At 48.1% G+C, this 15,502-nt stretch overlaps 1 protein-coding gene across 11 annotated transcripts in view; it reads right to left on the minus strand.

Moving 5' to 3' along the window:
• Positions 1–15,502, minus strand: part of MACF1 (microtubule actin crosslinking factor 1) — a 225,318-nt gene that overhangs the window by 14,170 nt on the left and 195,646 nt on the right. For all 11 annotated transcript variants that reach the window (XM_090058664.1, XM_090058667.1, XM_090058656.1 and 8 more), the window contains 23 exons: positions 15,157–15,383; positions 13,825–13,947; positions 13,607–13,708; positions 13,037–13,138; positions 12,764–12,937; positions 12,500–12,655; positions 12,205–12,402; positions 11,370–11,498; positions 10,883–11,056; positions 9,833–9,988; positions 9,489–9,695; positions 9,243–9,362; positions 8,843–9,012; positions 8,425–8,584; positions 7,023–7,217; positions 5,913–6,041; positions 5,406–5,549; positions 4,910–5,098; positions 4,384–4,501; positions 3,301–3,464; positions 1,758–1,920; positions 1,214–1,368; positions 863–937 (listed from right to left, as the gene is read on the minus strand). In XM_090058664.1, the coding sequence (XP_089914790.1) occupies positions 863–937; positions 1,214–1,368; positions 1,758–1,920; positions 3,301–3,464; positions 4,384–4,501; positions 4,910–5,098; positions 5,406–5,549; positions 5,913–6,041; positions 7,023–7,217; positions 8,425–8,584; positions 8,843–9,012; positions 9,243–9,362; positions 9,489–9,695; positions 9,833–9,988; positions 10,883–11,056; positions 11,370–11,498; positions 12,205–12,402; positions 12,500–12,655; positions 12,764–12,937; positions 13,037–13,138; positions 13,607–13,708; positions 13,825–13,947; positions 15,157–15,383 (3,530 nt within the window). The remainder of the gene's footprint in view (positions 1–862; positions 938–1,213; positions 1,369–1,757; positions 1,921–3,300; positions 3,465–4,383; positions 4,502–4,909; positions 5,099–5,405; positions 5,550–5,912; positions 6,042–7,022; positions 7,218–8,424; positions 8,585–8,842; positions 9,013–9,242; positions 9,363–9,488; positions 9,696–9,832; positions 9,989–10,882; positions 11,057–11,369; positions 11,499–12,204; positions 12,403–12,499; positions 12,656–12,763; positions 12,938–13,036; positions 13,139–13,606; positions 13,709–13,824; positions 13,948–15,156; positions 15,384–15,502) is intronic.

Below are 15,502 nucleotides of genomic sequence, written 5' to 3' on the forward strand. Positions count from 1 at the left end.
AAGGTGTTTTAACTCCTTTAATTTTAGCTCCAAAGGCCTAACCCTTAAAGGAAGGCAGAGCACCACAGCGATATGCTGCGAGTCCCTTTCAGAAGTCTGAACCATGGAATGATTTGAAACAAATGCGAAACGCAGGACAATTCTTATCCCCTCTTCGAACTGGGCCATGAAAACCATGGGTGCAAGCTACCCTCAAATACAAGGAAACTTCCTGGCTGTTTCTGCCTATAGCAAATACAGCCAGTCTCATGGTGAATAGGTCCAGCTCCTTTGGAACAGTGCCACATTCGTATTGTCCTTGCACTTCTGTAATTAGGCACATCCGAGCCTTAACGCACCAGATGGTCCTGCTTAATCACCTCTGCTGTCTTTTATAAAAGAGGGCAAATGACCATGGGGCATCTATAACTGTTGTCTCCGCTACATTCTCATGACATGGCAACTGCCTGCAGATGTCCCCATGCAGTGGTGAATAAGACACACTTAGCCAGGGGCTCCATTAATGGGATGCTGCTGCAGTTTGCCCCAAAACCTGCAGAAAAACAGCAGAAATTCTGCTGCTAAGAATTAAGACTGTCACATCAACTTGGGGAACACAGAATTAGGCAAGCAAAGCACATGGCTCCGCGTTTTGGATGCCCAGTATCTACATTTAGTGTTTTTGATGGCAAAGAAGTGGCATCAATGAGAGTCTTGATTCAACCTTTCAAAAAAAATGGAGACTCACTAATGCGAGAACCAGCTAGCTGGCTTCATCCAGGCAGGAAACAAATCCTAACTCCCCTCTCTGCTCTGATCAGACACAGCCTAGAAACCAGGCACATCTGTGCCGTTGTGGGACATGCAGCATCGTTGCCCTTACCCGATACTTGTTCTCTCCAATCTGCTCCACCTGAAACCTCTTTGCACACTTGCACTGGGCCACCTGCCTTGTGACCTGTCATAAACCAGAAAGAGAAAGGTGAGAAATTAGCAACTGTATCTCTTGCAAGGGATATGCTGGCTATCGCCAGTTATAAGCATAAAGCAGTACTTGGAATAAACGTGGCTCATAACCAGCTTCACTTCAAAAAGGTCTGAAATACTTGACTCCTGATCTTGGATCAGTGCCACTAGGATTCTCTGGGCGCTCATAAGGCAGCTTTCTGCCTACTCTTTGGACACGTAATTGAGATGTTATTAAAAACCTGTCTGCGCTCTCTCACTCCTTTACCTCATCTTCAATTTTGTCTGCGTCTGTGGTGGGTCGGTAAGCATCTTTGTTAGGATGGAGAGCAGCCACAAACTCGTAGTAATCAATATAGCCATCCCCATCGCGGTCAAAGATGTCAGCCACTGCCGTCATCTCCAGCTTTGTGGTGGGAAATTCTGGAACAGAAACAAAAAACACAGAGGTGCAATTAGAAATAGGTAACTCCTTGTATCTCTTCCCACAATCTGGTGGAAACAGCACATGTGCTCTACACTGCATCACACATTCTTCCTGATGTGTAGCCTCCATCAAAACAGTCATTATAGGAGAGGAACCATGCTGCAAAGTACAATGTTGATTTTGAGGCCACACGTAATGAGAAGCAATGACAGCATGAGGCAATGACAGCTAACACCCACGGTAGGTTGCTATGCCATCACTTCACAGCTCTCTGTCCCTGAGAGATACTAAACGCCCCTCGTATGTGGTGGCACTTAATGAGATTTGTCTAATATGGGGTTTACTGTGCCTTGTGGCAAGCGAGCTAAGATGGATAAAGACTTACTGGAAGCAAGGATTCCATCGATGAATTCCTGCCGAGTGATCTTTCCATCCTGGTCTTTGTCAATGCGCCGGAAGAAGTCCATCACCCGGGATTTCTTGTGGTTCATCCAGCGCATGTATTTCTTTCTCCAGACATCGAAGTCAAAGTTAGCAAACTCCTTCAGCTGGAAGGAAACCATTTCGAGTCAGAGTTGGAAGGACCGACAGAACCTTCTCCCTGCTCTATACACACTAAGCTTTCAGCCACGAATGGACAGTGCTTCCAGAGGCCTGACTGCCACACACCTCTTGAAAGCAAAACGGCAGAGCGGGGACACTCCTCTTCAGGACGTGGCCATGACCCCAACTTTTCATAACAGAACAGGACACACTGTTTCTGACAGCCACCATGTGAAGCATACATCACAGTCATAGACACGAGAAAGTCGCGTGTTCTCCACGCTTGTTTCACGCACATGTATGCGGATAGAAGATGGGCTTGCAGACAGACACACACAAATAGCCTCTTTGCACGCATCAAAGAAGATAGCTCTTTGCCCCGGACTGTCCTAATGATGTCCCTGATCCTTTGTTCTCAGGGCTCCTGTTCCTTCCCCTCCCTGGATGCCTGGTAGTTTTACCTTGCTGAGAACAGAGCAGCTGCAAACAGAGCTCTTCTGTGTTTGTCCAGAAAGGAAAGTGGTCTCTCCTTTGAGATGGATCATAATATTGCTTGGTGAATCAACCGACAGGCTATGCAGCCAAGGCAACCTTCGTTCTCCTCACCCAAGTGCCTCTATGATCCATCACCACTTTCCTAACTTGCACAGCGAGCCCCAAGGACTCTCTGAGGCTCAGGTCTCTGGAATGGCAGCGCCGAGAGACAACCCTTGACACAGATCACCATTCACAAGACGGTTGCCTGTTTAACCCAACTGAGGCCTGCACATTTAGGAGATGCCTCAGACCTCTGTCAGCTTCAAGGGGCTCTGAGTGACCCAAAGCAACAGCTCGTTAGTGTTTTCAGTTGAAAAAACAAAAACCAAAAAACGCTTGGAGTTCAAAGTAACAAAGGAAAACATTAAAACGCATCAATTGAACTGACCTACAGGAAAAGCCACAAAAAACAAAAACACTCACTTCTGGGCATAGCTGCTTTGTTAAGCATAAACAAAAACAAAAATGACATTAGAGGTTTCTGAAAAAAAGAGATATATAGATATACACAGCAGTACTGTCATTGTTAAACGGATTATAACTACATCAAAGCAGGGCTGGCTTTCATTAGCTACAGAGGGATTGACTCCCATAGCGCAAAGCAGGCAGGTTAACCTGCCGCGACAAGGACAGGAGGCTTCCAGGAGGCCTTACTATTTTAGCAGAGGGTTTTCTCGTGGGCGCTTTTAGGAACGTACTGGTCGCGACCTGCGATACACACAAGGCGGTTTCAATTGGCATTAGTGCGACGTGCTCTCCCCATCTTTCCTGGCAGTGCGGTGACAAGGCAGTTCCCTTTCTGCTCCCACCCCCTCCTCTCGCAACCCTCTACCCCACACGGCCGTTACCTCCTCCAGTCTATCGAGAGCATCATTGAGTCTGCGCTGCCGCTCCAGGGCCAGCAGCCACACTTGCTGCCAGCGCGCGGAGAGCTGGTTAATCCGTGGGTTCTTCGTTTCTGACTGGGAGATGATGGGCATGGTGGGAGGCGCTGTCTGGCTCAAGGACTTCCCTGCAGAGAGAAACACACGCCACTGGGGATAATGGGGGGGTTGGAAAGTCCAGGGGAAAAAAGAGACACCCTCCTTTTTGTTAAAGAGAAATGTCCCAGCATCCTTTGCTGTCAGTTTCTAGAAGGAAAATATGGGACTGGGAAATGTTACCTGATATATCTGCAGTCTACCCCCGGGACCCACATTTTTCTGATTTCCCCCCTCCATTAGATCTAACCTGACCCTTCTGCTCCCAGAATCACACATGAAGAAAACAGCATCCTCGATCAACTAGAACAAGCAGTGGTTTTCCATCTTTTTTAGACTTAAGGCTTCCCTCAGAAAATGCCAGCTCTTAGCTTACACTTATTTTCTGACTACAGAAAAATAACAGAGCTATTCTTCTGTTGCAAGGAACTCAGAAAGCCCACAAAAAAGCAGAATGTTTTTAACGCACTGAACTCCTATTTGAAATTGCTGGGTTTATCTTGTGAGTCGGATGTAGCTGTTTGCACACCTAACCGTGCCAATATTGCACAGCACCTTTAAAAGGATCTCACGGCACCCCTGGATGATGTGGCACCCTGACTGCGAATCACCAAGTCAAATGCTGCATGACCTTCCCAGCACCTTGGTAGTACAAGGAAACTGAAGTAAACCAAACCAGAGCCTGAAGGAGTCTTTGGATGATGGAAAGGCAGAGCATAATAAGGTTTTTGGCATATGTCTTCTACTAATACAGATACCATCCCTGTTTTCTCTCCCATTCCCCTGGCAATTGGCAGCCCTGTTTGCAGGTGGCTGTCAAAGCAAGGTGCATTCCTAATTGAGAATCAGAGCCGGCCTAATTAGGTTTTCTCTGCAGTCCTCCCCCCAGCCCCCTAAATCTCAGAAGTCATTCCAGGGCAGAACGTATAGAACAACAAGTTGCGAACATACTGTTGCTACGGGATTTCTCGATGAAAGGTCCGTGGGTCGGCTCAGTGGCTTTCCTCTTATAGGTCTTGGTGACCCGGTCCACATCAGGCTGTTTTCGCGTCATCTCCTCCATAAACAACTGTTCAATGGCAAAAGGGAGAGAAGAATTGTAACGTTTCCCATAATTTCCTCCACTCAAGACTGTTGTCCCTCTAGATCCTTGCCTAGAAACTCCCAGACCACAGTAGGCATTTGGGTATACTCGCCATGTGGCTTTGTGGGAAAGCTATTCTACAGCCACGGCTTTGATTTCCTGTCCTGATGTTCTGCTTCCTGGGCTGGGTGGAGCAGTTCCTCGCCTGGCTTGCAAGCGACAAGTCCAGATGACTAACATGGTTTTAATGGGATCATAAAAGTAAATTCTCCTCCTCAGAAGAGCAGGGGTGGTTATACCACATCAAACTATGTCAGTCCTTGTCACACACTCAATCTGCACCTCAGCAGCAAGGCAGGGAAGAAAGAAAGCAGACAGCAGAGAAGGAGTTACCTGGTGCTCAGAGATGAGGGCTTTGACCTGCTCGATATTCTGCGGCATGGGTTCCTGGTCCCGCTGAATCAATGTGGTCTCAGCCCACTGAATCCAGGCCAGGAGCTCCTCCAGGAGTTCAGCGTTGGCTACCAGCTCTGACAGTGCAGACTCAAGCCTCTGCTGGTGCTGCTTGGCCCACGTGAGGACCTAACAGGAACACCAACGTGACAAGGAAAAGCAAAGGGACATTCTTTGCTAGAGTCTCCCCTAGAGCGAAGCAAAGCTGTGCCCCCTTGAGACAGGGCATCCACCCCCATCCTAGGCCAATGGCTGATGTGTGGTGTCTCATGAGAGCTCACCGAAGCAGACAGGACTAGGACGTTTTTTATTTTAACAAATCTTGCTGCTTCCAAGATGACGCTGCACATTAATTCTGTTCCTGGCCCTGTTTCCCAACAGGGGCCAGAGGGCCCCTCCCTCTCCACCCACACACCCCAGGCCCTCCGTGACTCACCTCCTCGAACCGGGCTCGGATGATTGTGATCCAGTGTTTAATTGTGGTGATGCAGTCCGGGTGGCAGGCAGCCAGAATGACTTCCCCCATGCCCACAGCCGCATTCACATCTGTTCGTTTCTCCTCCACTTTCTTCATGAACTCCTGAAGGACAGGGTCCCTTGGGGTGAGAACCTACAGCCAGACTCCAGCCCCTTAGCCCTCAGCTTTGAAGCTCTCCATTTAAACCTCGCAGGGGTCTATGGTACGGCTATTTGCCCTGAAGGTTGTTGCATCCCAGGTAATTTCCCTTACCGATTCGCACCTTGTATTACAAGCCAGGCCAATCCAGTTTCCCAACCCGGGAGGCCACTATTTAATGTGCTTCCCATCGATTATTTCTGAAAACTCTTGCTAAAGAGCCTCCCCTGCAACTTCTTCACAGCAAGGGGCTCTTTTGCTGCCCTTTGTTCCTGGGAAGTATCTTATCATTCAGGGCGGCGCAGGCTCCTGAGCAGACTCATTTACCTTATGTATGTCAATGAGCGACTGCAGTGCCTCGGTGTCATCAGGCAGCGCCCCCCTGAAGCGGAGGGTCTGTTCGGCCTCAGAAAGCCATTCCAGCAGCATGTGCACTGCGGCCCGGAATTCCTCAGCCTGCAATGACACCGAATATGTTAACCCCCCTCCAGCGGCAAAGACATGGTCAGTAGGACGCGTATGTAGCCGGGTGCTCTATCCGCTGCTCTAGAAGCGCTGACGTATGTCTAAGGGGAGCAGAGGAAGGCAAAGTCTGTCTTTTGCTCTATGTTTGCATTATGGTTTGTGAAGGAAGCATCCAAGTAGCTTATTTCCCACTCTGTATATTAATGGCACTGAAAAAGCAAACTCCTGTTTAAACACCATCAGCCCCCTCTGCTCACGCTGGTAGTGCTGGGAGCTTCTTTGGATCAATACAGCAGCCCAAGCCCTGTTTGCCTGTTCCAGCTTTACATTTAGGTCTCTTCTTGGATGAGGGATCACAATTTATACCATCCTCCATAGTTCTGTGCTACCCTGTCCAAATTGGCATATCCCGAGCATCACTGAGGCCTACTCTCTCTCTGCTTCTCCAAACAAGACTGTAATTCTTCTTACTCTTTGTTGAAAAACCAAGACCTGCAAGTCCCTAAACTGCCCTGGCTGTTGTCCCATCAGATTTAAACACTTCACCATCTGTGCACTGTCAGTGAAATGATCTACTGCGATATATTCATGGTCTGTGGCACTCTACCATGTATGAGCCTCCAGCTGTTGCCTTATCCTCCCAATACTGCCCGAGAAGTGGGAACAAATGGGGAAGGGGAAACAGGGAGATTAAGTGATTCCCCCGAGATCGCCAAGATTGTCAGTGTCAGAGCTGGGAAATGAATTGAGATGTCCAGAGGGTTAAGCAGGGACCTTGGTCACAGCCCCGCACTTGGTGCAGGGAGGAAACGTCCCAGACACAGCCACAAAGGAGACAGCGAATGTTCACAAGGAGCTACAGAACAAAACCCCGGCTTCATTATGGGTACAGCTTCACCATTCATTTGTATAGGTCCACAATTCCATAGGAAGCCCTGGAAACATGAGGGGATAGGGGAGACTCCTGCTCACCTGCTTCAAGGCCTGCTCCAACCGGGTTTGTTTCGACACAGACAGCTTGCACACTGTGTCCCAGCGATTGCTCAGCTCCTGCAGCTGCACCTTCACCCAAGTGGTGTCATCCCGGCTGTTCTCAATGAGCTCCCGCCCCGAGCGCTTGAGCACCTGGACGGTGCCCGTGCGCTTCCCCAATTCCTTCTGGAAAACCTGCCAAAGAAAGAGAGAACAGTCCAAGCACAGCTCCCCCTGCTGAGGAGTTGACTCATGAGTCTAGAAGGAAGGAACAGCACAGATCTGGAAGCAGTTCAAGCCCGATAACAAGGGGTTTAAACAGCTGAATCAGTGGTTTGCTTTCTGGAATGAAATCCTATTTAAAATGCCTCGATTCTTGCTTTGTCCCTTTATTTTCCTTGAAAGAGAGCTGGTCACACAAAGCGTATCAGCTTTCATAAACCCTGGCTGGGTATGTTTCAGGTCCACTCTCACTCAGATGACGCAGGCAGCAGGCTATGTGATCCCACAGGCAGCCTGAGCAACACAACACACCGAACTGAGAGCACCCGCACTTGCTTTACAATGTGCGCACAGGAAGAGAAACTGGGCCTGGAGACGCAGGTTACTCCCTTCTGTTTTTTTAGAGCAGAATGGGAACTTTTACGGTCCAAATAAGTAACCTCCAAAGGCTGGTAGGAGCAGGCCTGGTTCCACCTCTGACATGAAAGATGGCAAGTCTTATAACCCAACCTGAGCCCACCTCTGGGACTTGACAAGACCTGACCCAAAGGCAAAAGTGCCACCTTGAAACACAGTGATGAATACAGCCAAAGCAATGCCAGGAGAAGGATACCAACTTGAGCAGCTTTTCAATGACAGAACCCCCCAAGGTTCCTGGCAGACATCACACTTAAGATGTGATTAACCACTTAATCATGTCCTAAGTAGTAACCTGGCCACACATTCATACGATGAATGGTGCAACAGAGCAGGGAATAAGCCACAAAATGATGACACACAATACGTATCATATTTTGGGGGAGGCTCCCGTCACACTGGAAAGTGAAGGTGTGGCCAGTGAGCTCCTAGAACTGGAAGACCTGACTCAGCTGATCAATGTATGGCAGGAGGCACAACTGTTGAGACTGGACCCCGCTGCGCCTTTAACTGAACGTTTGTTGGAGGCCCAAGTGAGGACTCTCTGATAAAATCCAAGGCCAAACACAACCAATCCCTACCTAACAGCACGGTCTTCCAAACTGGTCTCCCAGGCATTTATTCAGGTACACTACGGCCAAAGCTGTATATGTAAGACATGAACCTTTGTAGCACACACTGGACTGAGATACTAGTATAAGCCTTGCAGTTATCTGTGGGGGAACAAGAGCTCTGAAGAACAGCTGGTAATTTTCATTCCTACCTTATGGGCATCCATCAAATTCATGACCAGATCCAGATCACCATGGACGGGCTGATCCTCAGCCAATTGTGGCTCCACTTTATAAAGCCAGTCGACCAAGGCCTGCAGTGCATCCATGAACTGGCCAGAGAAGAGCAGGGCTTCTTCCAGCTTGTGCTGCCTGAAGAGAAAGCAGCAAAGCGCACGTGAACTCTATGTCAGAAACATCAACGCGGCTAGTATCCGAATTAGGAAAATATCCTTCTGTTCACCCCTCTTCCCAATGCTCTGCTTCTATCATCTCCTATTGATAGCACACTGTAGAAAATCAGCAGCCACAGAACTAGCCCCTCTCTTCTTTCACTTCTGTAATGGTATTGCGTAGCTAAAGTTGCCTGCCTGCAGAAACGATGGCGAGGGACGTTCTTTTGAGACGCACCTTTCCACAGACTTGCCACACACAGTATCCCACTTGTCGCGAACCTCTCCCAGCAAGTTGTCCAGTTTTTGAGTGTCATCTGGCAACAGGGCCTTTTCTTTGAGGGCTCTCCCAGTCCGGATCGTGGTGTCATAAACAGGCTGCTTTCCACCGAGTGTCTTCTGGAATTCCTGAGCACACAAAGAGAGAAGGGAAGGGAGGAAACATCTTTAGAAAACCTTCAGGCATGGGATGAACGGCCCTCTTGCACAGCTCTCTACCTGAGATGTGATTGTAGGATCTTCTGTTTTGGCACAGGGTGCTTTGTAGCTTCAGGACACTTCCATCTCATCTCCATTGACTCCCACCCTCTCCAGCTATAAGGCACTGTTTCATTCCAGCTGCAATTTGAACAACTTACCTTGTGCTTGGAGAGCTGCAACTTGATTTTGTCTGGATCATTGGAAATCTCCAGCTCAGAATCCAGGCGATTCTCAGCATCTTCCAGCCAATCAATAAGCTTTTTCCATGCTTCGTGGAACTGCAGTGACAGGAGAGGAGAGAGCAGTGAGCACTCAGCGTCCCCGTTCTTCTCCATATCTCCCACAGACTTGCCCTGCATGCTGGAGGAGACTGGGTCCATGACACCCATTTCTAGGCATCTCACCTGTTTGGCCCGTTTTCTAGCATCGTCCAGTGCTCGGCCCCTCTCTACCGAACGCTGGACGACCTTCTCCCAGCGAGACTGGACGCTGACCAGTAGGTTCTTTATCAAAACCACATCTTGCTTCTGACTGAGGAATTTCAGCTGGTTCCCCGTTTGATCTAGCTCGATGATCTGGTCCCGATGAGCATTCACTTCATTGGCAAAAACCTGGAAGAGTGGAGGTTCCCATTTCAAGGGGGGGGGTGGGAAAAACTTGGAAATGTCTCCTAGCATCTTACATCCAAGAATGACCTGAGCAGTTCACGCTTTTAGAAGTTTCCAAAGCTCCTGAATATCAAGGTTACCTTGTGTTCATCTATCTGGGACAGCACCGTGTTGAGGATAAGGCTGGGTGAAGGGGCGATGTTTAAACTCTGCTCTGCCAGGGTGAGCCAGTTGATGAAGTCCTGAAGGGAATTCTGGAACTCTGTTGCCATGTTGAGTGCTTCTTCCAGCTTTGACTGCATGTTAATAAGGGGGGAAGAAAAAATAAAAAAAAGCAGAGCGACAAAAGTTCACAATCTGAGGCTTTGCAGACAAAGACTTGCATTGTATCCTTGATGAAATGAACCCTCTAATGGGAACCTCATCAGTTCAACCAGGGAACATGACTTGTTTGCAAAAAAGAGGAGATTTCAATGCAAGTGGCTGTTTCCCAATCAGTTACTTCGGAAACAAGCAGACAAGAATTGTACACAAAAGAGGAGGCAGCTCCATAATCGACACACAAGCGGTAGTGTCACTGCTAGGGCTTCCTGGGAAACAGATCTCTGTGTGAACAATGGTTCAGGCAGTGGAAAGGAGATGACATTTCAAGGACAGCTGCAGTGCCAGCAACTGAACCTGTGCAGAGGCCACAGCCTTTCTCATTTTATTTTAGTGCTGATTAACATGCCGCTATGGCAGTCAGGTCAGCAGGGAATTTGGCTCACTGTCTCTTGAGAAGGAGAAAGGCACCTTTGCCTTTCAGAACTGGATGATGTTCTCATATCTTTTAATTGTCCTAGTGATTTCTTTCCCTCCCTCTTTGTCTCCATCTCTACCTCAGCCCTCTTTAGTTTTACTTTCATTTGCAGGAACACCATTTAACCTGGTCTTGTAACTGTCTATACAAATGTTGCTTTGGTTTCAAGCATCCACCAAATTATCTCGTTTGGAAAGAATGCTAAGTATATACAAGTGCGGAGCAAACTGATCTCATGGGTTGGATCAGAAAAAAAAACCCAGGTCCCCGACGCACAGCTGACTCTGCCTACTGCAAGAGACCCACGTTCTTTCCTCAGCAGTGAGGAGCCTGGCTTGCAAACAAACTCCTTGATAGTGGAAGTGGATCACATCTGATTCCAAACCATTACCTTCCTCTCCTCCATCTTAGTGCTGACCAAGCACCACTTCTGTTCCAGCAGCGCTATGCTTTGCTCTGTCTTGGAGCCAGAGCCAGAGTCATCACGATTCAGCAAGATCAGTCGCCCCTTGGCCAACAGCTGAGTGTACACCTCTTCCTTGGCTTTCAGTTGGGCATACAGCTCCTACCCCAAAATCAGCAGAGATACCATGTCAGGGGAATTAAAGTTGACTGGAACCCAGGATCACAGAAAAATTAGGTTCAGAACAGACAGCAAAGTGACGCTGATGCAATTACCACAATGCTTCCGAAAGACACACATTTATCACTGAGACACCAGCCTCCATTTGCAAACTCAGGGCTACTCTGTGACCTTGGAAGGAATGAAAGATGAAAGAAAGGCTTGTCCCACTCCCCATCAGGCAACGCCACCTAACAAGGACCTAACATTAACCTTTGTGAATCAGGGACATTTAAAATCTTTACTGAGACGTTACCATGTGGGCACTGAGTTGTTCCCGGGCAGTTTCAGGCAGGCCTCCTGTGGGCTTTGATGCAGACAGCTGGCTTTCCATTCTTGTTAGCCACAGGAGGAAGTCTTCAATCTCACCATGGAAACCCTGGGCCTGTTAGAGAACACAATCAGAAATGGATCAGATGACACCCTCAGCCATTGATTAGGCTTTTAACCTGGATGAAGAGGCAGAGAAGAATTCATTATGATATTAAAAAAAATGAGGGTGTGTGCTTTGTCTTCATAACAATACAATCATCTCAGCAAATTCACAAACACAGTTGATTTTCCAAAGACAGACGGCTGCTCCTAGACAGAGCTTCCCCACAAAACTGTACCTTTGGCTTGGAAAGATAAAGTACCTCATCTTTTTAAGACATGTGTCACTCTATGTAGCCTTGCCTTCCTGCTAACAAAGGAGCATTTTTTACCTCGGGTAACTAATGTGCAGAGACAGTTTGGAGGTAACACACAACACAGACAAGGCACTTAAGGTTTTGAGATGAGGAAAGCTAAGCCATGCCAGCATTACAGCTTCCCAACCTGGGACCTTGACATTTGGCAGATTTAAACCCTGATGTTCTTGGAACTCACTGCATTATTACGTCAGGACAGTTCACGAATGGCGTTTATACCCATTTTAAACGTGCGTGCGTGTTTGTGTGCACATGTACCAACGCGCACATATACAAATACTAGTCTTCAGAACAAGGTCTCTCTCTCACACCTGCTCTTTACTCCGGAAAGACAGACCCCAAGCAGAAGCAGACCCTCTGTCCCACAAGCTTGAAGGTTTCTGTCTCCAGAACATGGCGCACCTGCTGGAGCGTCGACTGCAGCTGCTGCTCCCTCTCCTCTGTTTTCTGCAGCACCGACTCCCAGCACGAGTTCAGTTTCTCCAGGCGGTTCCTCAGGGCACTCGCATCATCCCCTGCGCTGGATTCCAGCAGCTCATTGCCAGCTTTGTTCACTGTCTCTACCGTTGCCTGGTGGGCCAGCACATCATTCTTCAGCACCTATTCAAGGCATTTGGGGTAACATTAGGCACTCAGTTGTTCTGTTACGTCCAGCTCCTATCCTTCACTATCTGGTAAGACAGAAGGAAGTACTTACATGGTGTTTTGCAAGCTCCACTTCAATGACTTTTGGATCACCATTGATCGGTCTCTGTGCATCTAACAGCTCTTCGGTGTGGGTCAGCCAGGCCATCAGCTCTGCTAAGGCATGTTGGAACTGACCAAGCGCTAGCAAAGCCGCCTCTAACTTGTGCTGTTCCAAGATAGCAACGAGAATGGCAATCAAGATGGTGGCAGAGGAGGAGGCTATAACCAGCCAACTTCAGCCCTCAAGTATTTGGGAGCCCCCCCTTCACCTTACCTGTCTGTGGGCAATCTTTTCGCCCAAGTTCTCCCAGAGATGTTTCAGCTCTGTCAGAGGCTCCTTTATGATGTCTCGGTCCGTCTCATCTGTCGCTTTTTTTAGCATCAGCTCGCCCTGGTGATTAAGCTTCTCCATCTCAATCTGTTGCTGGTAAACCTCCAATTTAAACTCCTGTCAAAGAGAAGGGGGGGAATAAATACCCAGCTGCTGGAAGCTGAGCTTTGCCACCTGAGAGCAGCAATGGAGAATGGGGCCTTACTGCAGGCGTACCTTCATCTCATTCATCTGCTCCTTCACGGTGTTGAGGTCGGTGCCAACAGGAGGCATGTTGCACAGCTTAATCACAGCATTATCCAGCCAGTCAAACATTGCCTGAAATGAGGAAAAACCAAACCTAATCAGCATCAGGGCAGGGAAAAGCAAAGCTCCACATGCTGCCAGAAGAACAGGGTGGGCGACAAACAACAGACTTCTTTCTCAGAGTAAAAAGGCTGATGATGCATATACTCGGCCACTGCACTGCTCAGTGAGCTCATGTCATCTTTCCCACCCAACAGAAGACACTGCCTGGGCTCAGGTACATTGTGCTGTTTTCTCTTCAAAAGCGTGTAACCCTTTAGGAGGGTGGATGCCAGCCAAGTCTGTGCTGCAGACAAAGCAGTGGCAGAAATGCTGAAACCATGTATTTCTACTCCTTTTAGCTAGTCATTGCGCGCAGGGTGGGACATACACTGGAAGCTCTTTGGGGGCAAGGTCATTTTTTTGTACAGCACATAGCAAAATAAGTAGCCAGCCCAAGCCTGGGGCCTTCTCAGCACTACCTAAAGATGTGCCTCTTACCTGCAGATTATCTTGGTATTGCACAGCAGACTGCATGGCCTCCTCCAGCTTCTCCAGCCTCTCCTTCCAGGTCTTGTTTAGGTTTTCCCATGCATTGTTCATCTGGAAGATAAGGGATTATTCCCAAATCCATTAAGCTATTCAGTTAGAATCTATGCTACTTTTCACAGGACTTCCAGCTAAAGTGGGGTGGAAACAGGACTGTTGTTGCCTCCTACCTCATCAATGCTTTTCTTCACTTCCGGCTTCTCAGTTTCGCCACAGGCAAAAATTAGATCAGCTCCAAGGATCCGAATAAACTCCAGCTCTTCATGCAAGCCATCCGTTTCCTCTTTGATTGTCTGCAGGCAGGCACAATGAACAAAGAGAGAGAGGCTTAAATGCTATTTCATGGGAAAATCCCATACAGCAGTGCAGAAGTAAGCAGATTCCTTTCCCCCTCACTAATGCTTTTCAAATCTGGTTGAAGGCAGAGACCCTTGCAGTCTTATGTGCATCATGTGTGCACCACGCTAAGCAACAAATTGGCATTTTCATCAGCTGCTGGTGTAACTGTTCAGCCTCCATTGCTTCCACCATGCATATGGGAATGACAAGGTAAAAAAATAAAGCACCTAATTTGGCTGAATTCAAGAGGGGGCGAAACTCTTCGCAAGTCTGATTGCTTTTGCTGTATTATATAAAAGAAGGAATGAAATGGGTTTAAAGCAGTGATTCTCAACCAGGGTGCCACAGAGCTCCAAGATCCTTTGAAGGAAGTGCTGAAGTGAGCAGCAGTCAGTGAGGTACAAAGAGATAAACAGATATGCACAAGTTCAGGCTTGACCCTGACTGGCTGGTCCCCCATTCCCCGTGCCTGTCCCCTCTGCAAGGAAGCAAGCACTGTAGTATTAGGTTTTGAAACTGGGTGCCACTCAATGCACAAAAGGTGCGGAGGGTGCCTTAACTCCAAAGGGACCGAGAACCACTTAGTTGAGAGAAAGCCAGTAGCATTAAACCAAAGGCACAGAATGGAAACAACAAGTACATATACACTGGGGGACAAGGTGTAGGTGAAAACAGAGCACAAACAATAACGCCCCCCTTCCCATCCTAAAAGTTACACTAAGGTTAAGCATGCAGACAGCCCAAATGGATTCTATCGTGTGATCTGAAATAACTAAATAGCAACACTCCTCTCGAGGTTCACGCAGTTCCTTAGTCATCTTCAGTCTAAGTAGAATGGAAATATGCCACATGCTCTAGCCGGCTGTCCAGTGTCTCCAATCCAGGAAGGGAGCAGAGACCAGCTCGTTTCAACCATGATGGAGAGCAGGGGTCAAGTACAGCTCTGACTATTTACCAGAGAAGCGTTTTCCAATGTTTTTAGCTCTGTTCCAGGATTGGGTATTTTCTTTTGTTAAAAGCATGAAATTTTGCACTGCTCTTATCCTGTTTCTCCCATTATTTCTGTGTAATGGGGTTTGTAGCCACACCGAGGGTCCACATTGCTCTGCCATAACAATGTCTGGTTGCAAGCACAACGTGGTCACAAACCACATGCTCCTCACCTCTGCTGCCTCCACCTGCTGCTTGATGATGGATGGATCAATGCCTGGGCTCTCCAGGTCGTGCACAATGTCCTGTGTGTCTTTGATGGTTGTCAGGAGGGCTGCCATGTCATACCAAAACTTCTCCGCAAGTTCCAAGACATCAAGGAACTTTATTTCACGTTCCTCTGCTCGAGCTTTGATGTCTTCCCAGAAAAACACCATCTGATCCAATTTATCTTGGATTACTGAGGGGAAAACAAACCACAGCGAGTAAGGACTCCTTATTGCAATCCTGTTGTGAGCAAGAAAACCCGATTACTAACCGAAGTATTTGCATACAAATGCTTCACAGCTAGAAACATCT

The sequence above is a fragment of the Crocodylus siamensis genome, chromosome 7 (assembly GCF_052110815.1).
Source record: "Crocodylus siamensis isolate JL-2025a chromosome 7, ASM5211081v1, whole genome shotgun sequence".
In the NCBI taxonomy this organism is placed as follows: Eukaryota; Metazoa; Chordata; order Crocodylia; family Crocodylidae; genus Crocodylus; species Crocodylus siamensis.